Source organism: Microtus oregoni, unplaced genomic scaffold (genome assembly GCF_018167655.1).
Source record: "Microtus oregoni isolate MIOR12 unplaced genomic scaffold, Mior012 000003F_ref0000135, whole genome shotgun sequence".
Taxonomy (NCBI): Eukaryota; Metazoa; Chordata; class Mammalia; order Rodentia; family Cricetidae; genus Microtus; species Microtus oregoni.
In genome coordinates, this window is record NW_024543062.1 from 62,158,722 (window position 1) to 62,186,176 (window position 27,455).

The 27,455-nt window shown below is 44.3% G+C and overlaps 2 protein-coding genes across 4 annotated transcripts in view; one reads left to right on the top strand and one right to left on the bottom strand.

Annotated features, from left to right (window-relative positions):
• Positions 1–1,178: 1,178 nt before the first annotated feature.
• Elk4 (ETS transcription factor ELK4) lies at positions 1,179–27,007 on the top strand. 3 transcript variants are annotated; one of them, XR_005973872.1, is made up of 6 exons: positions 1,985–2,231; positions 10,395–10,610; positions 11,523–12,377; positions 13,275–13,391; positions 18,601–26,012; positions 26,433–27,007. XR_005973872.1 is itself a non-coding variant. In XM_041647088.1 (5 exons), exons 2-5 carry the CDS (start codon positions 10,404–10,406, stop codon positions 18,697–18,699), a joined length of 1,278 nt encoding a protein of 425 aa, XP_041503022.1. In that variant the 5' UTR covers positions 1,179–1,553; positions 10,395–10,403; the 3' UTR covers positions 18,700–27,007. The 3 variants fall into 3 exon arrangements, 2 of the variants coding, with proteins under 2 accessions (XP_041503022.1, XP_041503010.1); XM_041647088.1 differs by lacking the exon at positions 1,985–2,231 and adding an exon at positions 1,179–1,553 and having other exon boundaries at positions 18,601–27,007; XM_041647076.1 differs by having other exon boundaries at positions 18,601–27,007.
• Mfsd4a (major facilitator superfamily domain containing 4A) overlaps positions 22,947–27,455 on the bottom strand; it is a 36,615-nt gene continuing 32,106 nt past the window's right edge. The window contains exon 10 of the mRNA XM_041647060.1: positions 22,947–23,219. Coding sequence (XP_041502994.1) covers positions 23,158–23,219 — 62 coding nt within the window. The 3' untranslated portion in view covers positions 22,947–23,157. The remainder of the gene's footprint in view (positions 23,220–27,455) is intronic.

Below are 27,455 nucleotides of genomic sequence, written 5' to 3' on the forward strand. Positions count from 1 at the left end.
GGAAGGTGAATATGATTGAAATACACTGTGTGCATGTATGAAATTCTCAAAGATAAAATAATAAAATAAAATCACGTTGATATATTTTTAAAAATATACACATGAAACTGGGCATGGTGTTGAAAGTCCATAATCTCATCACTTGGGAGGTAGAAAACACGGGATCAGGAGTTCAATGTCAACCTTAGCATGGACTTCATGAAATCTTGTTTCCAAAAACAAAGCAAATTTCTATGAACCGGCTTGGTTGCTTGCCCTTATCATCCTAGCACTGAAGATGCAGAGACAGAATTGCTGAGAGTTCAAGGTGTGAACTACAGAAGCCCTGTCTCAAAAAGCCTAAGTAAATAACAGACACACTCATTTGTTTGGTGGGTAGGGGAGACTTGGTCTCAGTGTGCAGCCCGGCTAGCCTGGAGCTCTTAACCGCCTCAGCCTTTAGAATTCGAACATATTGAGACCCATATTGCAAACCTGTGAATTCGGCAGTGACTTTTGCACCCCTTCTTTAGTAGTTACAACTTTAAGACTCGGTTCTCTCAGTCACCTTACAGACGATTAACTGGCGTTTCAATTTCTTTCTTTTTTTTTTTTGACAGGGTTTCTTTGTGTGGCCTTGGCAGTTCCGGAACTCAGAGATTCACCTGCTTGTGCCTCCTGAGTGCTAAGATTAATGGCCTGCGCCACCTCCGCCAGGCCTTATTTATATTCGTTAATGAAAGTCACTTAGGCCAGGCAAGGTGGTACACATTTGTAATCCTGGCACTCAGGAGGTAGAGGGCGGCGAATCTTTTGTGCGTGTAAGCCGGCAAGAGTTACGTGTTGAAACGCTCTCTCAACAAAAATAAAAATAAAGTCACTTGAAGTCCTGGAACTAGCACAGTTGGTAAACCGGAAAGCTTTTCCCACAGCACTAGAGAGGCTGTTTGTCAATGATAATGATCAAGGGGTGGTGGAGGCTCCGCGGAGGGCGTCGCCCTCACACGTCAATTCCGCTGTCACCGAGCTCTCTGCAAGCTGCGACCCTGACGTCCCAGGCCCGACTTTGGGCTTGCGGGGAAGGACGAACGTCCCGCCGAGCTGGAGGCCCCAGAGCGAGGGCACCGGACGGCCTAATAGGGTGCAAACGCGAGCCCAGGGCCAGAAACAAAATACGGGCTTCGGGGCTCGGCCCCTCCCCCGGAAGTGACGCGAGGCGACGGCGTCGAGGAAGGGCCCCGGCAGTGCCGGGGGGGTTTGAGAGTGGCGGCGGCCGCGGAGTGACGGGGGATCCGGGCCGTAGAGCGCGGGTCTGGCGAGTGGCAGCCCAACTAACCACATCGCCGCCCCAGCCGCGTGTGCGGGGGCGGAGGGCGGGGCTCGAGACCAGCGGCGGCTGGAGATGCGGGCGGCTGCAGGCACGCGGCTGGCTCGGCTCGGCCGCCGCCGCCTTCTCGGGCCCCGGCGCGGGGGTCGCCGCGGTTGCTGCGCCGTCCTTGAGTTCCTAGCGTGAGGAGCGGTCGGAGTCGAGCACCGCGTTCGAGGCCGTGGAGGATTCCCGCGCGCACGGCCTGGTGAGCGGCACACCCACTCCCCGCCGGGGTCTCGCACCACCGCCCCTCAGCCCGGTTCTGCGCGGGCCGGGCGGGGGCTGCGGGCGCGGCAGGAAATGCGCCCGGCGGCGGCGGTGGCGGTGGGGGCGGGACCGGGCGGCGGAGAGGGCGGGGCTTGGCTGTTGCGGGCGGGGCCTGGTGGTGCGCTCGCCTAGGGAGCTGCTCCGCGGCGCTCAGGTGCTCGCCGGAGCGCCCCCCTCCGCCCTTCCCGCACCACGGTGGGTTGTGAGAAGTCCCTTAGGCGGAAGGCAGCGGTTTTTGTTGCCTGGGTGGGGTGGAGGGGAACAGTTTTAACTTGTTGCAGTGGCAGGAAGTTGGAAAGTGAAAGTACTTTCTTGGCTCGCCCACGGGCCGGAGGTTTGCGTCTCCCCGCACTTTGATCTCTGGATGTGCCGCCTCACCCTCGTTCTTTCCTTCCCCAAGCCCGCTGTCTATCCGGCCACGGCTTTTTCTTTCTTTCCTTTTCAGCAACCCTCCTCGCTTACTGTACAGCTGTGGCAAGCCTTTCCTCCGAACAGCATTGGAAACATCTTTTGGGCGAGGAACCTTAACAAGCATCCACAGGAAATAAGGGGAATTTCTTGGGTGAAGTCAGAAGACACAGTTGGCTTTTTTTTCTCGAGCTGTTGCAATTTGAAGGTTAGGTCATTTTAAGTAAGATTCCTTCAGCAGAACGGCTGCCTGTGTGTCGTTCTAGGGTCAGAAATCTTTTCCTTTCTCCCCGCGCACAGAACTTGAAGCTTCTGTATTCCCAGCGGGCGGTGGTATTTTCGTTAAAACAGTATGGTTCAACTTTCCCCCGTAGGGACTCTTTGTTCCTTGATCCTTGGTTTTATTTAAAAGTGGGAACTGCTTACGTGGAGTTCATTATATTTTTTGGGAAATACTTTAAGTTTTGGGATACCATTATATATTTGAGTCTGGGAATGTCCTGAGTGATAGCTACTCAATCACCAGCCCCCCCCCCCCAAAAGGAGGGAAATCTACATTTAATATCCTCTCCGTAGGATCCTGTGACTCGCACTCATCTTTGTGCTCTCTCTCCCTCCCTTCCTTGTGTTGGGTACCCAAACCCCAGCCTGTATCAGGTGTTCATCAGCTGATCTGCACCCCAGGGTCACCTGTTCTTTTTCCTTGCACTCCTTGGTGAAGTTAGCAGCAGCTTTCATTGCCTATGTGCGGTGCTAACCATCTAACCCTTGTTCTCAAGAATGCTAGACAGGCGCTCCATTGCTGGGCTGCTCTCCAGCCCCCCTCCAGTCCTTTCTTTGCGTGTAGCTTAGAGCTTGGTCTTTGAGTGTTAAACCTTCTCTAGCATTTAACCTGTCAACGATCAGATTCCTTCAGTTGGATCCATTTAAGTCTGCCTTTGTTATATTTCTAAAAAACCTTTGGCCGGTCTCTGGGGGCGCACGCCTTTATTGGTAGATCTCTGAGAGTTCCAGGCCAGCCTGATCTACAAAGTGAGTTCCAGGACAGCCAGGGCTGTTTTACAGAGGAACCTTGTCTCGAAAAACAACAACAACAACAGCAAACAACCTTTAAAGCATTAACTGTTGTTAATTAGACTCTGTCTTTGTTCATGAATTGTGTATCTGTTCCTGTCTGTCGATATGCCATACACACAGCCCTCCATGCTTCCTTCATGGTCAGGAGAGCCAGGATTATAATCATGCACCTGGCCTGTTTCACGTGGAGACAGCATCTCATGTAGCCCTAGCTGGCCTGGAACTCGCTGTATAGACTGCTAGCTAAGAACTCACAGAGGTCCAACTGCCTTTGCCTCAGAGTGCTGGGATTAAAGGTGTATGTCGGCATGCCAAGCCCGGTTTCCTATTACAGTTGAGGAAATCATTGAAGTTCATAATTAATATCATACTTGTAGGAACTAAAGTGAAGAATTTCTACTGTCTAGTTAGGAGTTCATTAAAAGAAGAACTTGACACAGAAATTGAATTATGGGTTGAGAATTGTAGCTCAGTAGTCAAGCCCATGTTTCCTGTGTGAAATCTTGGGTTTGATCCCCAGCACTACACATTTTTGGTGTTGTGTTTTTACTGTCTTGAGGCATGGTCTCATACAGGTCAGGGTGGCCTTGATCTCTTGAGTCTCTGCTTCCCAAATGGTGAGGCGTACAAGTTTATTGTAATAGATCAGCTGTCCTGGAACATGTTGGCCCTGAACTCACAGAGATCTACCTGCCTCTGCCTCCTGAGTGCTGGAATTAAAGGCATGCACCACCAGGCAAGGCTCCTACAGACATTCTTGATGTGATGGTAATGTCTGAAATATGTTTTTCCTTTAGGCTCCTATTTATTGGCGTAGTTTTAATTGGCTGGACTAGAATATAATTGCCCAAATTGGGAAACTACTAATAAAAAGAACAAGAATAGATATAAGAATTGTTATAAGAATAGACATCAAAATAAAAAAAAATAAAGGTCTGTTTGGGAAACTCAAAACAATGACGGATCATGCCCTTCCCTGCCACTCTTAATGGATAATGACTATTTCAACTCTTGCTCAAGTGAAGCTGTGGGGACCGTGTCTAGTGGGCTGGTTACTTAGCATGAAAGGAGCTCGTTGTGGGTTGGTATTGTAGTCTCTGGTGTTTAATGCTGGCAAGGCTGTGGCTGGATGGAGAAGCAGCTTTTCTCAGGCCTGGAGGAGTGCTTGACTGATGCAGGAGCCTGGGATTCCTGTCTCACTTCATCAGATCTGACTGTGGGAGGCATCTCTCTTCTATTTTACTGTCTCTACTTTTGGATCGCAGTGCCTGCACAGACAGCATCAAAACTGGTAGCTAAGGATGAAAGAAAGGCGCTTTCGTGCTAGAGAGCAGTTCTAAAAACCCAGACATTTTCCTGGTTGCTGCTCACTCATCCGTCCTCTGAGTTATGTATTGTTTGGCTTGGTCTTCTCATGCCCAGATTTTGTAATGTTGGTTACGTTAGGTTTGTTTGTTTTAAACATCTTCATTGAGAGTGGCATCACCTGCCGAGAGCATTTAGTTGAGTGCTTTTTAATCCACACAGAACGGAATCTCTACAATCTTGGCTGAGAACGTTTTCAGCCACCCAAAAAGAAGCCTGTGCTCATCAGCTTTCATTCTCCAATTTTCTCCCCACTGCTCCTTCCACTTGATGCTTCTCCGTCTCCCTCAGCTGGCTCAGCCACATTGATCTCCCTTTGGTCTGTGGAATGGTCTGGTCTGAACATTTCATATCACTGGAGCCACTCATTGGCCCTCTGTGGCTGGTGCTTTTCACTTCTGTGATGTTTTCAAGGTTCGTCTGTGCTGTGTCAGTACTTGGTTTCTTCCTTCCTTCTTTCCTTCCCTTCCCTTTCCTTTTTTTTTTTTTGAAAAGTGTTTTGTGTGTGTGTATGTGTGTGTTGTGTGTGTGTGTGTACTACTATGAGGAACCAGTTCCTTTCTTCCACTGTGCGTTCTTCACAACAAACTCGGGTTGTCAGATGTGGTTGTCCAAATGTAACTGCCCCTGTAATCTCATAGGGAGTAGCACTATTAGGAGGTGTGGTTTTGTTGGAGTGGTATGGCCTTGTTGGAGGAAGTGTGTCATTATGGGGGAGGGCTTTGAGGTTTCCTATGCTTGGGATACTGCTCAGTGAGTCAGTCAACTTCCTGCTACCTGCAAGGTGTAGGCCTCTCAGCTACGAGCTCCACATCTGCCTGCACACCACCATACTCCCTGTTCTGATGATAATGGGCCAAACTGAAACTGTAAGCGAGCCACCTAATGAAATATTTCCTTCATAAGAGTTGCTGTGGTCATAGTGTCTCTTCACAGCAATAGAAACCCTAAGGCATCATGTTTGTATAGCAAGTGCTTTTATTCAGAGTCATTTATTAACTTAATAGTGTTTTTATCTTTGTATGTGAGTTCATGTTTTGTGTGTGTTGTGTGTATGTGTGTAACATAATGTACCAGGACAGCCTCCAGTGTTAGCTGTCCCCTTCCATATGAGACAGTATGAGACAGTGTCTCGTTGTTCTGCCACCATGTATTCCAGCCAACTGCCCTGAGCTTGTAGGGATTCTCCTGTCTACTCACATTTCCCTGGACACTGGGGTTACAGATGTTCATTGCTGCTTTATGTAGATTCTGGGAATTTGAACTCAGCCCTTATGCTTGTAGAGCAAGTGCTTTAATAACTGAGCCATCTTTCTGCCCCTCTTGATTCGTTTAAAAAAAAAATATATATATGTGTGTTTAATTTAGCAGTTTCTACAATCCAGTGTCTCACAGCAGCTATTGTTTTTGTACATTACCATTTAAAAAATTGAAAGTCAACAAAGCACCATACAGGATCCAGACATACTGTATTTCCCATCTTTACATGGCTATGTTTTTTTATTACTTTACTCTCTTTAAAGACTTTATTTTGCTATTTATAAACTATTTACTTTTTTTCAATGACAGTCTATATGCATTTTCTTCAGCAACTAAAGCACATTTTTAAACATACTGTACTTTTTTTTTTTTTTTTGAGACAGGGTTTCTCTATAGCTTTGGAGCCTGTCTTGGAACTAGCTCTTGAAGACCAGGCTGGCCTCGAACTCACAGAGATCCGCCTGCCTCTGCCTCCCGAGTGTTAGTATTAAAGGCGTGCGCCACCACCACCTGGCTCATACTGTACCTTTTTAGAGGTTTTTCTGCATCCAGACCTGGCTTTACTAAACATCTGCAGTGTTTTCTGATCATATGAGACAAATCTTTTCTTTTTAATTGTTTTTATTGAGCTATATATTTTTCTCCACTCTCCTCTCTTCCTCCCCGCTACTCTTCTACCCTCTCCTATGATCCCCACACTTCCAATTCACTCAGGAGACTTGTCTTTTTCTACTTCCCATATAGATTAGATCCATGCATGTCTCTTTTAGGGTCCTCTTTGTTTATTTTCTCTGGAATTGTGAATTGTACGCTGGTTTTCCTTTGCTTTATGTCTAAAAGCCACTTATGAGTGAGAACATATGATATTTGTCTTTCTGGGTCTGTGTTACCTCACTCAATATGATGTTTTCTAGATCCATCCATTTGCCTGCAAATTTCAAGATTCCACCCCCACCCTCCGCTGTGTAAATGTACCACATTTTCTTTATCTATTCTTCGGTCGAGGGGTGTTTAGGTTGTTTCCAGGTTCTGGCTATGACAAACAATGCTGTTATGAACATAGTTGAGCACACGTCCTTGTAGTACATTTGAGCATCCTTTGGATATATACCCAAAAGTGGTATTGCTGGATCTTGAGGAAGGTTGTTTCCTAATTTTCTGAGAAATCGCCACACTGACATCCAAAGGGCCTGTACCAGCTTGCATTCCCACCAGCAATAGAGGAGTGTTCCCTTTACCCCCACATCCTCTCCAGCATAAGTTGTCATCAGTGTTTTTGATCTTGGCCATTCTTACAGGTGTATGAAATCTCAGAGTTGTTTTGATTTGCATTTCTCTGATGGCTAAGGATGTTGAGCATTTCCTTAAGTCTCTTTCAGCCATTTTAGAGTCCTCTGTTGAGAGTTCTCTATTTAGGTCTGTACCCCATTTTTTTTTATTGGATTATTTGTTCTTTTGATAATCAATTTCTTGAGTTCTTTGTATATTTTGGAGATCAGCCCTCTGTCCGATGTGGGGTTGTTGAAGATTTTTTTCCCATTCTGTAGGTTGCCGTTTTATCTTGTTGACCGTGTCCTTTGCTTTAAATTAAGCTTCTCAGTTTCAAGAGGTCCATTTATTGTTTTTTCTCAGTGACTGTGCTACTGGATTATATTTAGGAATTAGTGTCCTGTGCCAATGCTTTCAAGTGTACTTCCCACTTTCTCTTCTTTGAGGTTCAATGTGGTTGGTTTTATGTTGAGGTCTTTGATCCGTTTGGACTTGAGTTTTGTGCATGATGATAGATATGGGTCTATTTTCATTCTTCTACATGTGATATCCAGTTATACCAGTACCATTTGTTGAATATGCTTTCTTTTTTCCATATATATATATATATATATGTTTGCTTCTTTGTCAAAAATCAGGTGTTCGAAGATGTGTGGATTGATATCTGGGTCTTTTGTTCGGTTCCATTGGTCCTCCTGTCTGTTCTTCTGCCAATACTAGGCTGTTTTCAGTACTGTTGCTTTGTAGTAGAGTTTGAAGTCAGGGATTGTGATGCCTCCAGAAGTTCCTTTATTATACAGGATTGTTTTGGCTATCCTGGGTTTTTTTCTTTTTCATATGAAGTTGAGTATTGTTCTTTCGAGGTCTGTGAAGAATTTTGCTGGGATTTTGATGAGTATTGCATTGAATTTGTAGATTACTTTTGGTAAGATTGCCGTTTTTACTATGTTAATTTTACCTATACAAGAGCATGGGAAATCTCCATTTTCTGGTGTCTTCTTCAATTTCTTCAAAGATTTTAAGTTCTTGTCATACAGGTCTTCCACTTGTTTGGTTAGAGTTACTCCAAGATATTTTATGTTATTTGTGGCTATTGTGAAGGGTGATGTTTCTCTGATTTCTTTCTCATCCCATTTATCATCTGTGTAAAAGAGGGCTACGGATTTTTTTGAGTTAATCTTGTACTCTTGGTTTCTTTTAATGGCTGAATAATACTGCAACCTATGTACTATATTGTATTTTATTATTCCAATCATAAGTTGGATAAACATTTGAATTGATTCTATGCTTATGATTTATGATTAAAATCTGCTATGAACATTTCTGGTTTTGTTTTTTGTTTTGAGACAGTTTTGCAATGCATTTCTGGCTGCTTAGAACTTGCTATGTTAACAGACTGGCATTGAGCTCACAGAACTCTGCCTGCTTCTGCCTCCTAGAGTTGGACTTAAAGGTATGTGCTACCATGTAGCTCTTCTGTGGACATTTGTTTCCATCTAGACGTGTACCTGGTCATGTGGTAAACTTAGCTATAGCGGAATTGCATTTAATATTTCTACCAGCAACGTGTGAGTTTCAGTTTCTATCTTCGTCAGCTTATTGTTGCTCTTTCTGGTTACAGGAGGCATACGGTGGGTTTTGCTTGTTTTTGAGTTCCAGTCCCTATTCTTAATGATGGGGAGATCTTTCCGAGAGCTTATTGGCTATTTCCAGCTTTTCTGTGGAGAGATTCCAGTACCCGGCTTTTCTTTTTATGCTATAAGAATTGTTTACCTGCTTCGGGTTCAAATTCCTTTTATGACACATGATTTGTGAGAGTGTTTTGGGGTTAGAACATACAGGGGGGATTGTTTGCTGGCACAGCACAGTTTGCAGTTTTGATGTAGTTCAATTTGCCTGTCTGTGTAGTGTTTCAGTAGAACTCGCCTGTCTTCAAACCCTCTTCTGACCTGCTGGGATTTCATTCCTAGAGAACGAGGTTTTTTTCTGATTTTATTATGAAGATGTTCAGTCACTTTGTCTCATGTGAGTAATCGTATGTTGATCTGGTCAGAGCTGCTGTGTAAGGAATTCTTCCCTTGAAGTTCTGTCTGGAAAATGTCCCTGTGAGAGCACCACCTTTCTGAGTGCTGTCTAGGAGAGTGGTTGTCAGCTGGGATGATTTGATTGCAGTCTCAGTGGCAAGGGGACTAATGTCTCGTGGGCAGAAGCCAGGGAGCTGTGGAGCCAGCTGCAGTGTGCTGGACAGTCCCACAGCACAGCGTTAACCGGCTCCAGTGCAGGCTAGCTGGAATTGAGAACGGTGCAACTGAAGACCCCAACATTGAAGGCTTTTCCTTCTGTTCCTGTCCTGATCACTAATTAAATAGAAGAAACTCTGTAGGCTGTGGTAACAGACCTTGCAGATTGAATTGGGGAACATTTTGTTGACTTCTCAGCATTGCCAATTTATATGTAAACTACCCTGCCATGGTGCTTACTGTTTAGAGGAGAAATACCAGTTGGACTAGGAACAAATTGTTCCCTCCACCTCAGCCTCCTAGACACACATCTTGTCAGATAAGCGCAGTGAGCTTTTAGCTAGACACTGAAATGGTGGTCTTCTGAGACTCTGAAGGTAAAAGTTAAGAACTGACCCTCTGTTGACTTCCAGTCTTTAGCTCACTCCTATCATTTATGCAACCAGTTTTATTTTCCTTGGAAGCTGCTTGTTTGGAGGTAACTTTTTTTTCCTGTCATGCTGGAGATGGAACCCAAGGCCTCCTGCATGCACTGGGTATGCTGCTGAGCCATACCCAGCCATGCTTAAGACCTGTGAAGCTGAGGGCTGGAGAGATGGCTCAGCTGTTAAGAGTGTATACTGCTTTTGGGAACTTGTTTGGTTCCCAACACTCATGTCAAGCACTCCATCCAGCTCTAGGGGCTCTGACAACCCCTTTTGGCCCCTGTGGGACACTGTCATGTCCACAAATGCACACACAGACACACACAGACACACGCATAATGCACATAATTCAAAATAAAATATTTTTAAAAAGATTCTTAAGGGAGCTGGTACATAATTTAATCCTAGTGCTTGACTGACTGAGACAGGAGAACTGTGAGTTTAAGGCCAGCCAAGGCCATACAGGAGACACTGTTGAAACAAAACCTAAGTAGCATAGCTTATCTAAGAATGTGAGCTCTGGATTCAGGTTTCCTAGGCATAAGTCTTAGTGTTAGCATTTGCTGTGTGTCCTTGGACAAGATACTTAGCCCAGTGTTAATCTCCCTTTTGACGTGTGGAATGATGGTGGAGTAGTATGTATCTTGCAGGAGTGTTGTGCAGGGCACTTAGAACACTTAACACGATGCCTGTTGGCATTAAGTAACTGTCTCCCCTATTTGTATGCTCTTCCAGCCCATTGCTATGGACAGTGCCATCACTCTGTGGCAGTTCCTTCTTCAGCTCCTGCAGGAACCTCAGAATGAGCACATGATCTGCTGGACATCTAACAATGGGGAGTTCAAGCTTCTGCAGGCTGAGGAGGTGGCTCGTCTCTGGGGAATTCGCAAGAACAAGCCTAATATGAATTATGATAAGCTCAGCAGAGCCCTGAGATACTACTATGTAAAGGTAAGCACCTGCCCTGACCCTGACACTATACAGAGAACCTCAAAACAAGGTGTTGAGTACTACTGTGGCTTACTTAGCTCAGTTTATTTAACAACTTAAGTGATTTTGATTATATTCCGACAGATTCCTTAAAAGTTTTTAAATATTATCTTCATCGGTACCCATGTGGAGGTCAGAGGACTACTTGTTAGTTCTCTCCTCCCATCATGGGTGTCCCAGGGATCAAATCCAGGTAATCAGGCTTGAATGTCTGTGTGTCATGTACATACAGTGCCCCCAGGTGCCAGAAGAGGGCATCGCCCCCCATTGGAACTGGAGTTACCAACAGTTGTTAGCTACCTGACGTGGGTCTGGGAACTGAGCTCAGGTTCATGCTCTTAACCACTGGGCCATCTCTCTAGCCCAGAATTTTATTTTTTACTATCTTGTGACTTTTGAATATTTTCTTGGAGAAAAATACACACCTCCAAAGAATGGACTTAGAGTAAAAGTCTGAGCTGTTGCTTCCTCCGTCTTGCAGGAGCTGACCTTTTTGGCCTTCCTGAGGTAAGGTCATGCTCTGAGACCCCTTAGCTTCCTCAGAATGCTTATGGTTTACTCCACTGGACCCGTTTGAGATTGGAGTTCAGTGAGTTCTGATTTAATACAGGTGTTTGATGGAGAGAGTCAGACAATCACAGCCTCAGCTCCTATGTGCTGTCTTAATCCAGTTGCTCAGGAGGCTTTGAACTGCTTTAATTTCTCTGAGCAGGTACTGTGTTTGGCATGGGTAGATGAATATTGATGCTTTTGAAGCTTTTTTAAAGCTATGCATAGTTCTCAAATAGGGCACTCATTAGGTTCCCTTTTGCATGAATTGTGAGATGTAAATTTATTAGTAAGTTTAAGTGTGTTTATCTTTTCTGTCTACAGAACATCATTAAAAAAGTGAATGGTCAGAAGTTTGTGTACAAGTTTGTCTCTTATCCAGAGATTTTGAAAATGGATCCACTGACAGTAGGCAGGATTGAGGGAGACTGTGAAACTCTAACTTCCATTGAAGCCAGCAGTTCTAAAGATGCTGAGAGCGGGGTAAAGGAACGGGCACCTCAACCTACAGCCAAGACATCTAGTCGGAATGACTACATACACTCTGGTTTGTATTCTTCATTTACTCTCAACTCTTTGAACACCTCCAATAAGAAGCTTTTCAAGTCAATAAAGATAGAAAATCCAGCTGAAAAACTGGCAGAGAAAAAACCTCAGGAGCCAACACCAACTGTCATCAAATTTGTAACAACACCTGCTAAAAAGCCACCCATCGACCCTGTTGCCATCACCTTCTCAGCAAGCCCAAGCATTTCTCCGTCTTCTGAAGAAACTATCCAAGCTTTGGAGACACTGGTTCCTCCCACACTACCTTCTCTGGAAGCTCCAGCCTCTGCATCCATTCTGGCTACCACCTTTAACCCCACTTCTCCTGTTCCCTCCGCACCCCCTCCTAGGACGCCTTCTCCGCCATTGAGTTCTAACCCAGACATTGACACAGACATCGACTCAGTGGCTTCTCAGCCAATGGAACTTCCAGAGAACTTGTCACTGGAGACTAAAAATGAGGATTCAGCTTTGCCAGAAAAGGACAAAACAAATAACTCATCAAGATCCAAGAAGCCCAAAGGGTTAGAACTGACGCCTGCCCTTGTGGTCACAGGCAGTGACCCCAGCCCTCTGGGGATCTTAAGTCCATCGCTCCCAACAGCGTCTCTTACACCAGCACTTTTCTCACAGGTAATTTGCTCTTCCTCTTAAAGCAGGACTGTGTTTATTCACTTTTTAAATTGTCTTGAGAGTTTATACCTGTAAAATTCAATTTCTGCTAATTAGGGCTGTCTTAGAAAGGTTATATATAAACTGGGAAATTCATTACTTTACCTTAGCTAGAATCTGCAAAACAAAAAAGATTTGCCATTTCATCTTTTAAAATTCATTGTTCTTGGGCCGAGGATGTAGCCCAGATGGTGGACTGCTTGCCTAGCATGCACAGATCCCTGGGCTCCATCCCCAGCATTGAATAAACCAGACATGGGCTGCATACCTGCAATCCCAGTACTCAGGAGGTAGAGGCAGGAAGATCAGAGGTTAAAGGTCATCTTTGACTACATAGCCAGTTTGAGAGCAGCCTGGGCTACATGAGCTTAAATAAGCAGAAGTCATTGATCTGCAAGGCTTTCCGTCTCCTTCTAAAGAAAGCAAAATCTGAGACTCCCTTAAAACTGTTGCTGTCTTAGGAGAGAGAAAACAAGTGACTGAGAGCCTTGAGAGAAGGAATGTGTGGCTTTGTGCTTACCTAGTTACATTATGTATTAACTTGGTCACCTTGGGGAGCTCTTGGAGAAGATCACCCCAGATGGTCTGATATTATAGGGACTTGGTTGTTGTTCTTTTGTACCGGATTTAGGTTTGCTTTCTAGTTTGGAAAGACCAGGTAAAAGTTAGGTTATAAAGTGATTTTGTGGCCTTTACCTTTCCTATGTTATAAAGGGATTTCTGAGCTTTTCATCATGATAAAATTTTGGGCTTTAGAGATGTTTGGGGAGGAGGACATATTCTGTGGATTCTGTTTGTATCTTTGGAATGGTTGAGCAATCCTATCAAGTCCTTGAGCAATCTTCTTGTGTGTTGCAGACACCCATCTTGCTGACTCCGAGCCCCTTGCTCTCCAGTATCCACTTCTGGAGTACCCTCAGCCCATTTGCTCCCCTGAGCCCAGCCAGACTGCAAGGTGCTAATACGCTTTTCCAGGTAAATTACACGGTGTGCCTCTTGTCATTGGGGGATGTGTACTGCAGAAATGGGCAAGGGTTGTGCTCAATGTCATTGTCACACACGACTGCAGAGTACTTTGCTTTTCCTTGTGGTACAGTATGTGATTGGGGGACTGTGGCTCTCAGTTGCTGCCCAGCATAGCAAGAAACTTTCATACTGAAAATTGCTAGCCCAGAAAAATACTGATGTTCAAGGTATAGTTTCTATTGAATGCATATGGCATTTTTTGTGCTCTGTTAAGTTAAACCACTGTAAATCAGGCAGTCTGTGTACATATACTACTAATGTGTGTACATACAAAGCCAGTATGAGGTCACATTTAATGCAGTTTTGATTGGAATTGCATACCTACACACCTACAGAACCTTGCTTATCTATCCTTCTTCTGTTCTCTTTGGAACCCTTCTTCATCCATCTTCACAACACATCATCCTATGTTTATGTCTTTTGGTTTTGGTTTTGTTTTGTTTTTTGGTTACTTGCCTTGCATGAGTGGGTTTGGGCTTATTACTGGATCTGGGGCTACACCCCTGAAGAAAAGTGACTCCTCCTCAGTCAACAGCTCTTAACTGTCACAGCTCCTCTCCTCTCCGTGCTGGAATGTTGACTTGCTTGATTTTGCTTGATCTAGTGTGAGTAATTGGAGCTGCTGTGAGTTAATGACTGAAACACCGTGTCACACTGAGAAAAAAGTACATCACAGCACTGTTCCCATCCTCTGTCCGCTCCATCACAATGCTTCCTGAGTCTTGGGGTGTGTGCGTGCATGTGTGTGTTTACTATAGATATCCCATGCCACAGACACTTACTTGCTGCACTTTTCTGGTGTGGGTCAATATTAACCATCATTTATTGCAAAAAGAAGCCTTTCTAGAGCTGGAGAAGTGGCTCAGCGCTTAAGAGAGTGCATTGCTCTTGCTGTGGACTGGAGTTCAGTTCCCAGCCCCCTTTTGGGCACCTGCACTCACATATACAAACCTATACACAGACATATAATTTTTTTTTAAGAAAAAGCTTCTCTTATGGGGGTTGAGAGCTGCATTCATCACTTGCTGAAAATGTTAAGTATTTAGAAGGCTGGTTGACAACATGTCCATTTAGCAAAACAATAATACTATGTCCCTTTAAGGCCTATGAACACCCCAGCCATGGGCTTTGACCAGATTTATAGTACTAGGCATGGACTCTCAGCTGTGAAGTGGGCTTTAAGTCTAATTAACAAAAGTGGTTGGTGACTCTCATAATATTGATGGTACAGTAGCACCAGTACACATGTTGTCTGGCAGGTCAGTATTTCAGCATGTAAGATCCATTGCCAGATAATATCACTGGTGGCTCTTCTCTTCCAGAGGCCTACATACCATGTTCCTGCACTATGAAAGCTAGCCAGCTTGATTTCTCTGACCTGCAACCAAAGTGCGTGGTGTCTTTAGCAATAGGTCTTAGCAACAGGTGGGCAACCAAGAGCAGTAGCAATAGCCTACATTGTTCCTGAGGACTCCCTGGCCAACAGCTCATAAGGAGGTATCCTGTGCTTGGCACTGCAATTTGTTTAATTGCCCATGACTTCTGGGCACAGCATTATTCACCCATGCAAGGTATCTTCATTCAAACTACTTTTTTTTAAAAAATATTTTTTTAATTATCTTACAAAGTAGTAAATTCCATTAAGAATTTTAAAGTACTTCGGTTTTGGTTTATCTTCTACTCCCTTCTTTCTCCTCCTTCCTTCCCATTCCCATTCCTGCTTAAACTTTTTCATTCTCAGTACCCCTCGTCCCCCGCAGCACACGTGTTCCACTGTTGACAGGGACATATTCTGAGAAAGGAATCATTGAGTAGTTTTTGTTTTGTGTCATCATGTTGTACTTATGTATGATGGAATAGCCTGTGATGCTGTGTGTATGTGAGGTGCAAGGTGAGGAATAATTCTGGACCTCACGCCTGTAATCCCAGAGTAATCCCAGCACTTGGGAGACTAGGGAGGAGGGTCACGGTGAGCTTGAGCTACATAGTTCCAAGCCACCCTAAGATAATGTGACCCTGTCTAAAAACACAGTGGAAACTGAGATTTAAGTCCAAGGCTGCTGGTGCTAAGAGAACACTAAAGTAATAATGGCGAACAGTAAATATATCAACCAGTGATGTTTTCACTACTAAGTTCACAACCCTGTGTGCTGCACTGGTACTCTCCTGCAAGGAGCCCTGCAGTGGCTGATTGACACAAGCACCTGAGCAGTGTGTTACACAAAGACTCGAGGATAGCTATAACGTTACTAGCTGATAGAAAATTTCAGCTTCACAGAAATGTGCTCTGCCTGACTCTGGTACAATGCTAGGGGTAGATTCTGCCCGTAGATTTCTCTCTTTAAAATTTAATTAGTTGTTTGTAGGTTCCCACTTTTAATTACATTTAATATAATTTTCATTTTGAAAATTTTTAAGTAATTTATTCCTTTTTATTTTATTTGTGTTGGTGTTTTACCTGCATGTTTATCTGTGAGAGAGTGTTGGGTCCCTTAGGAACTGGGGTTACAGACAGTTGTGAGCTGCCATTTGGGTGCTGGGAATTGAACTGGGTCCTCTGGAAGAGCAGCCAGTGTTTTTAACCACTGAGCCATCTCTCCAGCCCCCCCCCCTTTTTTTTAAAGAGGAAATCTTGAGACTCTTGTATCAGTTACCTCTCAGAGTTGATATATGCCAGCATTTTCCTGCTGAGCCATCCTCCCAGCCTGTATCAGCACTTTAACTATGAAGTTTAGGAACTGAATTTTGTATTATCTCCCCACCAAGGTATTAGGAAGGGTCTTGTATTGAGGTTTCAGATCACTCTTAATGCTCCCCCTCACCCAGGGAGAACCACTCCTCATATACAAGAAAATTAAAAATGAAATATTGCAAAACTTAATGCTCTTCTCATTCAGTAACATTTAGTAATCTGATCTCACCTTTGTCCTGCCCCAAGCATTTAGATTATAAACGGCAGGCCTTCTTCTGGCTGGCTTATTTACTTCTGGGGTGATTGGCTCTGGGCACTTTTCTTATGTTTTATAATTAATCATTTGTTCTTTCAAGAATAAAATAAGGCCACATCTGCTGCCATCTGCCTGTAATCTCACGTACTTCAAAGGCAGAGTTCAAGGCCAGCCTGGGTAGCTTCTTGAGACTTGATCTCAATATTATAAAGGAAGAATGTGGATATATAGCTCAGTGATGACATCCTTGCCTGGCACGTGTTCCTGATACTGTAAAAAATAGAAATATCATAAGGAGAGCTGGGTGTGATGGCACAAGCCTATGACGGCAGCACCTGAGAGGGACGTAGAAAGTGGATGTTGAACGGCAGGGGATACTAGGCTACAGAATCAGACACTGGGATTTATTTATTTTGAGACAGGGTTTTTCTGTATAACATTCCTGACTCTCCTGGAAGTTGCTTTGTAGACCAGGCTGGCTTTGAACTCACTGAGATCCACCTGTCTCTGCCTCTTGAGTGCTAGAATTAAAGGTGTGTACCACCACTACCTGGCCAGACACCTGTTTTAAGAAAGGAAAACAACAGCAGTCAGGAGGCAGAAAAAAGCATATCTCTGTGAGTTGGAGGCCAGCCTGGTCTACAGAGCAAGTTCCAGGAGAGGCTACAGAGAAACCCTGTCTCGAAAAACAAGCAAGACAAAACAAAAAGGAAAAACAAAACAAAGCAAAAAACAAAAAAACAAAAAAAAACTTCAACATCTTAGGGACTGGGGTCTGAGTAGCTCAGTGGTAGTTAGGCTGTGGATTTGGTCCCAGCACCAGATTCCACCCTGAGGCCGGTCCGTTTCTGCCTGATTTGTTTGTTTGTTTTTTGGTGTGATACTGGGGATTGGGTTTGGAGCCTTGTGTGGAATATGCATCACCGGTGTCCTCTGCCCCCACCCCCAATTCCTAAATTATTGGATGTTACTGTATGGGAAGAGCATCGAGAGGTTTTTTTTCCCTGTTTTTAGTTCTCTGTATTTGGGGAGTGGTTCTCCCCAGAAGCGGAGTGTGGAGCAGTCTGAAACCTTAAGCTGCTCCTGTGCTGTGCAGGCGCTCTAAGAATGTTGGGCCTCTTATTTCTAGGATTAGCATCTGGTAATCACTGTGCCTCTCTGGACTTCTTGTTGAAAGTTCAGGGTTGACCCTGTTACTATCCCCTGTAATGAGTATTGTCATTTAATGAATTTCTTAACCCTTTGAGGTTAGATGTGAAGGTCTATATCAGGATCATTAGGGTAAAGGTAGATTAGAAAGAGTTAGTCTATACATTGTTAGGACAAACACAGTTTTTTTTTTAAATTATTAAAAACATTTTTTATGCAATATAGTTTGATCATATTCTTTCTGCTCCCCCAACTCCTCCAACGTCCTTCTCACTTCCTTACCCACACAACTACATGTTCTCTCTCTCCCCCACCTCTCGCTATCTAATAAATACATGGCCTGTTTATCTCTTAAAAACCAACAGAAAGCTGAATGGTGGTGGCATACGCTTTTAATCTCAGCACTCAGGAGGCTGAGGCAGGTGGATCTCTGTGAGTTCGAGGCCAGTCTGGTCTACAGAGTGAGACTCTGTCTGGAAAACAACCAAAAAAAAAAACCAACCAAAAAAACGTTAATCAAATAGACAAAACTAAAAATAGATCAATAAGACAGAAGAAAAAAACTCAACAACAAAAACCAGGGAGTCTGTTTTGTATTGGCCAATTACTCCTTGTCATGGGGTCTGGAGTATGGTTGGTGTACCCAGGAACGGTTCATGGAGAAGACTGATTTTCCCTTTGCCAGCGGGGATATCGATTGCAAATAGCTTCTGGGAGGACAAAGAAATTTTTGTTTGTATGTCTTTGCCACAATAATATTTTGGGCCTGCAAGATATCTCAGTGGGTAAAGTACTCGCTGTGCAAGTCTGGCAGCCTGTCTGATCCCGGGAACTCATGTAGAGGTGGAAGGAGAGAACAGCCTTTACAGTGTGGTCTCTGACATCACACTGTTGCCATGGTGCCTGTGTGTGTACCACCCCACCCTGCCCCACACGTGAAATGCATTGTAGTCTTCTGTGAGAGGACGTGTCTTGTGTTCGTCCTGCCGTTGGGGAATAGGAGGGACAGAAAGTGGAAGCAGAGGTTGTAATAGGATGCTGATCTGCTTTTGTCTCCTCAGTTTCCTTCTGTGCTCAACAGTCATGGACCATTCACTCTGTCTAGCCTGGATGGACCTTCCACTCCTGGCCCATTTTCTCCAGACCTGCAGAAGACATAACCCGTGCAGTTGGGAACTAAGAGACCAAGGAACTAAGAAACAGAGATGTCCAGCAGGATGGTTTGAAATGAGGGATAGTTCTGCAGTGCTCTTATAGACTGTCATAATTTTCCCATTGCCTGTTGAAAACCTTTTCAGGATTCTCAAAAGTTGGACTGTATAAAAATGCCTTAATTGGAGTTCAAACTCCGCCTCACTTCTTTTTTAAAAAGGTGTTTTGTTGTTGCTGCTGTTTTTTGTTTGTTTAAGCTTTGTGCAAAAAAATTAGTCTCTTGGGGTTCAGCAGCTGTGTTTTGCAAGAAAGCCGCAGAACAAAGTTACTGGTCCTGGATGTTAGGACTCTTTGGCCAGGGGGAAAAGTATGCTTAGAATCTGTTATTTAAAGAAATACTTGTTAGCTGTGTATAATGACCCGCTTCTGTGATTCCAGCACTTGGGAAGCTGAGGCAGGAGGAGAACACCAAGAGTTGAGGGCCAGCCCGGGCTATAAATAAAGTGAGACTGTCTCAAAAGGATAAAAATACTACTTAAACGAAGTTGATGCTATGTTTAGTAGTAAGTGTGCTCTGTTGAATGACTAAAAGGGGCCACTCCCTAACAGTGGGAGAGAGAATCATTCCTATTCTGAGGAGGATTAGAGCATTACCCACATGGGAGGCTGTCTGTGCTCTACCCTTGATCTCGTCTGAACCTGTCAATGGATCCTGGCCCTGAGCTTTTTAAACGCAAGGCTTTAAAGCTCAGTTTTAATGTGGGTTTCGGTAGGAATCACAGGACCCCACCTGGGGCACAGCGTTCTCGTCTGCTCTGAGTGGTGTGGTTCTGTGCAGCACGTCTTGGAAAATGATGACTTTTCCGAAGTAGAGTTGGGGTTTGAAAATTAAATATTAGAAGCAAGCAAAAAAAGTTCAGTTGAATACCCTGAGACACAGGTGGGGGCATTTTCCAGCTAGAAGACACCTAGAGTGACAGACTCCCTCTTCTTCTTCTTGCTAATTTTACCCACTCTGCTCTGCACTTTACAGGCTTCCTTCTAAACCTAAGGTCAGAGGATGAAGCAGCATTCATTCAGGTGCAGTCAGGAAGGTGGACTTGAAAGTGAAATATTCTGGTCAGGAAATAAAGATGTGCTTACTTGTTTCCAAAAATGTTTTAAATGAAGGAAGATTAGATTGCATTTGGGCATTCTCATACATAGGAATATGGCTGTTAAATTAGTAGTGAGAACTACTTTTCATTACTAGGACCTTCATCTGCAGATTGTCATCTATAAAATGCTGTGTGTAAGTCAGAGTCAGGTGCACACAGGTACATTGATCTCTCAGTCTGAATTGAGGGCCATATCACGACAGAATCTTGAAAATTTCGACTCTACAGTCCAGAACTGAATTAAATTACATGCCCTGCCCTCCACCCATTAAACCCCAGACATGACCAGAGTGGAATGACGTAGGGACCTGCAGGCTCAGAATGACACGGATGCAGAGTGACATCTTTCAGGTGCACAGCATTGGCTGTCCAGTGCAGAGATGCTTACGTATGGAAGTGTGTGCTGGCTGGGTGAAGGGCGGCAGTTGGAGACCTGTTACTGGTTCATTGTGGTTATCTAAGTGTCCTGTTCCCATGATGTGCAATAGTAGGGCCGAAAGGTGGTGCTCAGAGTGTGGGGAGCAGGCACTGCAGTGGGCTTCCCTCCCATGGCGGAATATTTAGTTTGCATGCATATTTGGGATTACCCGCGGCAGCACTTTGTAGTAACTTAGTGGGTTTTCATTTTGTGTACTAAGTAAATATTGAGAGTTGACCTAACTAGATGTTTGCAGTTCTGAAAACATCCAGTTTTATCTTCTTGAGGTAAAGGAGAAAAGCCATTGGTTTGTTTTGACAGATGATAGATTTGATAATTTACTGTTTTAGCACAGGGTGCCAAGGGCCCAAGGGCACCATTTAAACTCTGGCTGGGTGTGGTAGCGAGGTCTGTGATCCCAGCACTTGGGAAGTGGAAGCTGGAGGATCAAGAATCAGGGATAGCCTCAGCTACATAATGAATTTGACACTAGCTTGGACTACATGAGACCTTGTCTTAAAAAAAACAGAAGCAAAAAACTCAGAGCAAGTTAATAAGAAACCATGAGGCCTTGGGGGGTAGATGGACCTGCTCTCTTCTTGAAATGAGTGAATTCCAGGAAGCGTGTGCTTGATCTCTGTGCGTGTGCGTTTCCGCCTTGCTGTGTGTGTGAGGCAGACATTTCTTTCTGTAGACTACCTCCTTCCTGAAAAAGTTTGAGCTTTGTATAATGGAATAGCAATAGAATTCTTAGTGTCAAAAGATCAGTATTCAGGGAGAATTCTGGACCTTCGGCTCACATCTGGTGTCCACCCAGCCACCTTGCCAGGCGAATGGTGCTGACCTTCAGTAGCCTGAGCGTGGTCTCTAGGTCCTGGGAATGCCTGGGTTTGAAGGATCTGCTGGTTTCCTTGGTTTTCTGTGGCTCAGTGCGGTGGTGCCACACACCCCTGTGTATATGTCTCTGGGTGTGTTTTCACTTGGCCTTTACTTTTGCTCTTACTCATGCTGATTTTTCTTAAAATACAAAATGAAAATGTCAGGTCTAACTTAAATAATCTTTTAATGATTTCTTAGAGTATTATTGTGATGTTACAGTCTCTGTGCCATAGTCTGTGTGTTTGAATAAGGGTAGAAATTTCCACTGATTAAAAAAGTATATAATATATAATTGAATCTAAAAGCCCTTGAAAGGCCGACCTTAAGCTTCATCAAGTTAAAATATAAGTTTATTTTCCCTTACATTTTAACAGTTAAAATATAATTTTTTTCACTGTGTTTTTTTGTTTTGTTTTGTTTTTGAGATAGGATCGTTCTTTATCACCCTGGCTGACTGTGAACCGAATCCCAAATGCACAAGTGTCCACCACCAGGCCTGTTTTTTCAAATTTTGGTGGAGAAAGTAAGGCCATGAACTTGCATAGAGTACTGGATTTTTCTTCTTACCCTGGAAAATTCCTTTCAGATGTGTACTATACTAGAGATCAAAAGGGGCAGAGTAGCTGGCCCGATACTGGAGGCTTGGTGTTCATGGCTTAATGCCAGCTGTTGATATTGCCAGTGTTATTTCGTTCACCTTGGCCTTGTGCCGTGTGAGGTCAGGTACTCTTTCTGAGGCCTGTGGTTTTAGCATCTGAAAGGCAGCTTTGTGTGTGAAGTCTTCAGCACCCTGCAGGCCCTCAGTGGAGGTGCAGAGCAGTCAGCAGTCTTCTGGACACACACCTTGATTAGGAAAAGGTTTTCTTTTTGGTTTATTTTCTTTTTTGATTTTTGGGACTGGGTCTAAGTCTTTAGTCTAGGCTGACCTCAAACTCTCAGCAATTCTCCTGCCTGGACATCCCAAGTACTGAGATTATGAAAGTGAGCTACTGTTTGGCACAGTAGAAGTTTGTCAACATAGAAATTTCTCTCAAAAAATATATATACATATCTCACTCTATTAAAGTCACAGTCCCACTCTACTGTACATACAAAATGGAGGTTTAGCATAAGAAGGAAATTCTATAAAGCATCCAGGCCTCTGAGCCCTTCCTGTACCCAGCAGATGCCTCTACACCTAGAATCAAACAATTTCCTAAATCATCGACTCAACATGCAGGTACTCATTTGGTTCTCAATACAGATTTTTTTCTTTTAATGTGGAGAAATTCCAGCTTGAGATTTTCTGGAGCTTTGTCATAGCTTTTCAAATTTCCCAGTAATTCTTTCTCGTGGGGATTCATTCCCAAATGCTTTCTGGATTCCGTGCATGTCCTGACAGCTCTTCCTTTTCATCTCTGTGTTACGCATGACTGACATTTTTATTTGTATAGTCTTCTTACAGATTTCTTTGGCATTGTGTTGTATTTTATCAGCAGCCTCACGATTACGTTAGGACATTTATGCTAAAGTGTGTGCCAGCTTCAGCTCTTGCTGGATTAGAAAGTGCTGTTTTTGTTGTGTCTTTTTATTTGGAACATTAAGCATCTGAAGGAATAGTTTACTCAATGGCTTGCTCTGTTTATCACTTATTTACTACATACGTGTCATTAGCCTGTGCCGAGAACTGGGAGTCATGCCATGGTGCCATTCTTTGGCTTGGGAAGGTATGGAGACAAGTGCAGGCCTGAGCAGAAACCCAAGGCTCGGAGTGGTTTCCAAACCAACAAGATTGAGAGTGTTGATGCTGTAGTCTGTTATCGGGTGGGGGCGGGGTCTTCGACACACAGCACTGGGAAGGGACAGACACATGGTCTGTCTCCAGCAGACTCTCCCAGACACTGGCTTCTGTGGGAAGCGCTTTCTTCCTTTTCTTTCTAGGTCTGCTGTTGTCAGTGGTGGTGCTGCCCCGTCTTCTCTTACATTATCAGAGCTACTTACTGCAGGCGTGGGCTCCGTCTCTGAGCAGGCTCTTAGGGGTGATGGTGTGTCTTGTGCTCGGTGGAACTGGTCACTATCAGGGTCATGTCTTCACCTATAAACAGCAGATGGGAAACGTCAGTTGTCATCAGACTGCAGGTCCAGCAAGTGCTCCATCTCGAGCTGGCAGGCCTTCAAGCTGCCTTGCCGTTGCTGAAACAGAAAGTGACATGTGGCTAGCTTGCCAAAAGGAAGCCATTTCTTAGGTGCTGCTGTTTGTAGTTAGCCCTTGTGAAAGGTGGAAATGCAGGTGGCTCGTGGGAGAGTTACTCTGCGTGATAGATGCTGTGGTGCTGGGGACAGAACCTGGCCCTCACACACGCTAAAGAAGTGACCCTGCTGGGCTGCGTCCTAGCAACACCTACCCCCCTTAACTAACTGGCAGCTTCACCAGGAAATTCCTGCGGAACACAGCAGTCTCCTGAAGGTCAAGTGTACTGCACACCTGCACTTAGGGAAGTTTCAGGAAGTTAACTTGACCTTGAAGTATGAACCTGGGAACCAAGCACATTTCTAGGTCCTGCCGAGGTACTGGCTGTGTGCATCTTTATACTACCGTGTTGATCGGGCTATGTGAATCTTTTTCCAGGAGAGGCATATTTCTCCCCTAGGATGGAAACCCCTTACTGCCATCCTACAGGTGTCACTTCTAAAGACAGTGCCTTGTTCTGTTCAGTTTTTAGTGCACAGAATCATAGGCCTTACAGACCAGTTGCCGCTGTGTTGAGACCCCAATCTTAGACTACTCTCAACAGTCATCTTACCCTGCACGCTTCTCTTCATCAGTAAGTGTAAGGACATCTTTCCTAAAGCTCTCTGCACGTCTGTTTGCTCCTAGGTCGTCTGGGAAGTTTTTCATGAGGAGTCCAGGGTATAAGTGGAGGGAGGACTCCTGGCTTGTTGGCATAAAGAACCCTTTAAACCCTATATTAGCATTAGCAGAAACCTCCCAGGGGGTCAGGCTGAATAGCCTCAGCTCTGCCTTGTTCCCATCTTAGTAAGGTCCACCGATTCCCATCCCTCTAGGGATGTGAGCTGTGTCCACAGAGTCTGGAATCTTCTTGATAAGGTGAGAGGGAGATGGTGTGCCTGGGGCTGGCCCACGAGTCCTACCAATAGAGTCATTCACTCTGCCAGTTTCAGGAGTGGGAATTCTGTGGACTGCTATTAAATCACTTGGCACTTTCTTGGAATTTATATTAGCACTGTTTGCTTATTTGTTGTTTTTTGTTGGTTGGCTTTTGAGACAGTGTCTCACTGTGTAGCTCTGAGAAACTTGCTATGTGAACCAGGCTGGCCTTGAACTCACATAGATCCTCAATCCTCTGCCTCGAAGTGCTGGGATTAAAGGCATGCACCATCATGCCAGCTGTTTTTGTTTTTAATAACTGGAAGCAGTTAATGGTTATTTTTGCTTGATTTCAGCTTCAGGACATTGAGGGTCAGGGAACTATGGTTCATTTCTCATTTCTAGTTTTGGGAACCTAGGTGTGTCTGGAGAAGGAGAAATGGATTACCTGATGTGTCTTCTTCCAGGCTCCGTAAGGCAGCCTCTTCCAGCTAGGATGTAAATGACTCACAGACTTTTAATATTGTTCTTTGTAGAAATTTAATGATTTTGAAAGATTTGCATTGGTAGATTGCACTTAAATTCAAAAAGTATACGGCTGCAAGGGATTCTAGTTGTTGCTTTCCTTCCTTGTTTATTCCTGTTAGGTAGGGAACACAGTCCCTTCTGAGACATTTCGTTGTTTGCTTGAGGACAGTATTACCAGTGGGCTCTGTGTGACAGCAGTTGCTGCTGCCGTTGCTGGCATGTGCGATGGAACAGCGTGTCCAGCCCTCCCCGTCGGGCGTTCCGGGGATCAGCTCAAAAGCACACCTAGCAGGTCTTTGAGTTCCTGGAGGCCTGCTTACCAGTGTGGCCGAGGTTCTTTCCTTTGCTTCTGGTGGTTTCATGTATCTTTGTGGGCAGTGCTTGGGAGGTGCAGGAAGAGGATTCTAGAGGTCAGAGTGCGTGGGCAGCCTGAGTCATGTGACAGCCTGCCTAAAAATACATTTAAAAAGACGAGGCGGGGGTTCAGTGGTTCACAGCACTGGGTGCTCGTGTAGAGGAGCAGAGTGCGATTCTCAGCACCCATGGCAGGTGGCTCAAAACTGCTGTACTCCCGTGCTAGAGGATCTGACACCCTCTTACAGCCTCCGTGGGCATCTGCACACATATTGAACACACGCCACCTTTTTTTTTTTTTGTTTAAGAAGCCTTGGTTCATTTTGATACTGATTAGTTTGGGTCTAAACATAAAATTCTGGGTTAAAATTAGTTTATTAGAATTAAGTCCTTTATTCACCAAATAATTAAATTGACTTTTTTAAAAAGTAGATTTTGTTTTTATGTGCTGGGTCTTGTCTTGCTTGTCTGGTTACAACAGTCTCTTCAGTCAACATCCTGAGTAGCTGGGACTACAGGTACATGCTACCACATCTGTCTTAAGTCTGCATTAAGAACAACCTAATGATTTCCCGCGAGTCCTACTAGAACTTCTCTGTAAAGAGGACCTCCTAAGCTGGGACTTCAACTCAGTTGGTAGAGTGCCTGCCTGACACACTAGCCCAAAGTTTGATCCCCGTTATGTCATAAACTGGGAGCAGAGGCAAAGCCTGTAATCCTAGCACTAGGAATGTAGAGTCCAAGGTCAAGTGGCGAGTTCGAGGCCAACCTGGGGTACAAGATCCTTATGACTAATGGGAAATAACCACAGGTTATTTTAAATGACGTGTGACAGGTGGTTGAGTCCCAGTGAACCTGGCAGTTGCTGCAGTATAAGGAGTGAACGTGAGTTAAAAGGTAAATGACATTAAATAACAAACTCTTACTTTCCATTCAGTTCATCTGTAATTTAGTAAAAAGCATGTGTTCTGCCATAGAGCGATTGCAATGTATACCCACCAGTGTTTGCACAGGATGGTGGGTGGGGACAGGTTCCTGTGTGTGTGAGTTTGGGGTGGGTAGTAAAGGACTTGGCAGGGCACTCAGCTCCTTAGAGGATCTGTTGCCTGTGTGTCCACCCCTCCTTGCTTATTTTATTGAAATCTATATCTCATATTACTCAATGTCACCACTTGGTATAAGTAGATCTTAGGTGGGTGTAAGCAACACCTGCCCAAAAGAAGAACTGTCAGGGCGATACTAGTAACATGTCTTAACTTAGTTTAGTTTATATTAAAGAGATCTGCAGAGTATTAAATCACTTTTTGTTCTTTTCAGGAAAAGCAGTTGAAATGGTAACTGCTAACAGTCCTTAAAATTAACACTGGTGGTTCTTAGACCCGGACAGACTGCGTCATCTCACCCAGCTACAGAGTAGTAACACTTAACTGCAGAGATAAAGGGGTGTTGTTTTCAGGCTGGTGAAGCCGGTGTGGAGTCTGGAATTCTGCCTTGGGGTGACAGAAATGTCATGGAGTTGAGGGAGGGGGGTGAAGGACGCATGCGCACTTTGAGGGCTTTCTAACGCACTGCTGTTCAAAAACAAGATGGCGGTCCACTGGGTGCCATCTGCAGGCATTGCTAGGGACCTTACTTCTGTTGCTTCTAAGCTTTATGCAAAAGCTTTGTTAACTTCTATAAAGATCATGTGTATTTTGAGAAAAATGATACATTTTTTAAAAAACTTTTATGTAAGAACTGACAGAGGGATTTACTTGTTTGTGGGAAGCTGGCTTTGAGGAAGCACTCTGGCGTGTTTACTGTAAGTCCAGAGCTGTAGAGATCTGTTTATAGATATATGTGCAACTAGATATGGACAACGTATTTTTTTAAAATAAATATTTTTAACAAAATGACATGAGTTGATCATTCCTTCCCCTGCCTCACATCCATCACAGTATCGCTGATATTTTCATCACACTGACTGGGTAAAGACTGAATTCAGTGGGTGCTGTTGAAACCTGCTCTCCGGCTGCTTGACACGTCTCTGTGGAAGTGTTTAAAGCCCAGGTCAGAAGAGGTAGTGAGAAGGGAAGATGGCAAAATGATTGTTGGCATGGAACAGATGGGTTGGGGGCCACCTCCACAGTGACACACCTCTGCCAGCAAAGCCACACCTCCTAACAGTGCCACCCCCTTTGGGGTCCATTTTCTTTCAAACCACGATAGAGACGATGCTTGAGAGTCATAAGATCACACATTCATCGTTACTACCGAGCGATTCGCCGACCAGTGATGTGGGAGTGTCATATATCAATCTGTTGATTTCATTGGTTAAGTAATAAACTGCTTGGGCTCATA

What these genes read in the sequence shown, in the direction of transcription:
- Elk4 (XM_041647088.1), top strand. Translation starts at nt 10,404, where the DNA reads ATGGACAGTGCCATCACTCTGTGGCAGTTCCTTCTTCAGCTCCTGCAG. An exon ending in CACCAGCACTTTTCTCACAG is followed by an intron (nt 12,378 to 13,274) that starts GTAATTTGCTCT and finishes TGTGTGTTGCAG; the next exon opens with ACACCCATCTTGCTGACTCC. An exon ending in GTGCTAATACGCTTTTCCAG is followed by an intron (nt 13,392 to 18,600) that starts GTAAATTACACG and finishes TTGTCTCCTCAG; the next exon opens with TTTCCTTCTGTGCTCAACAG.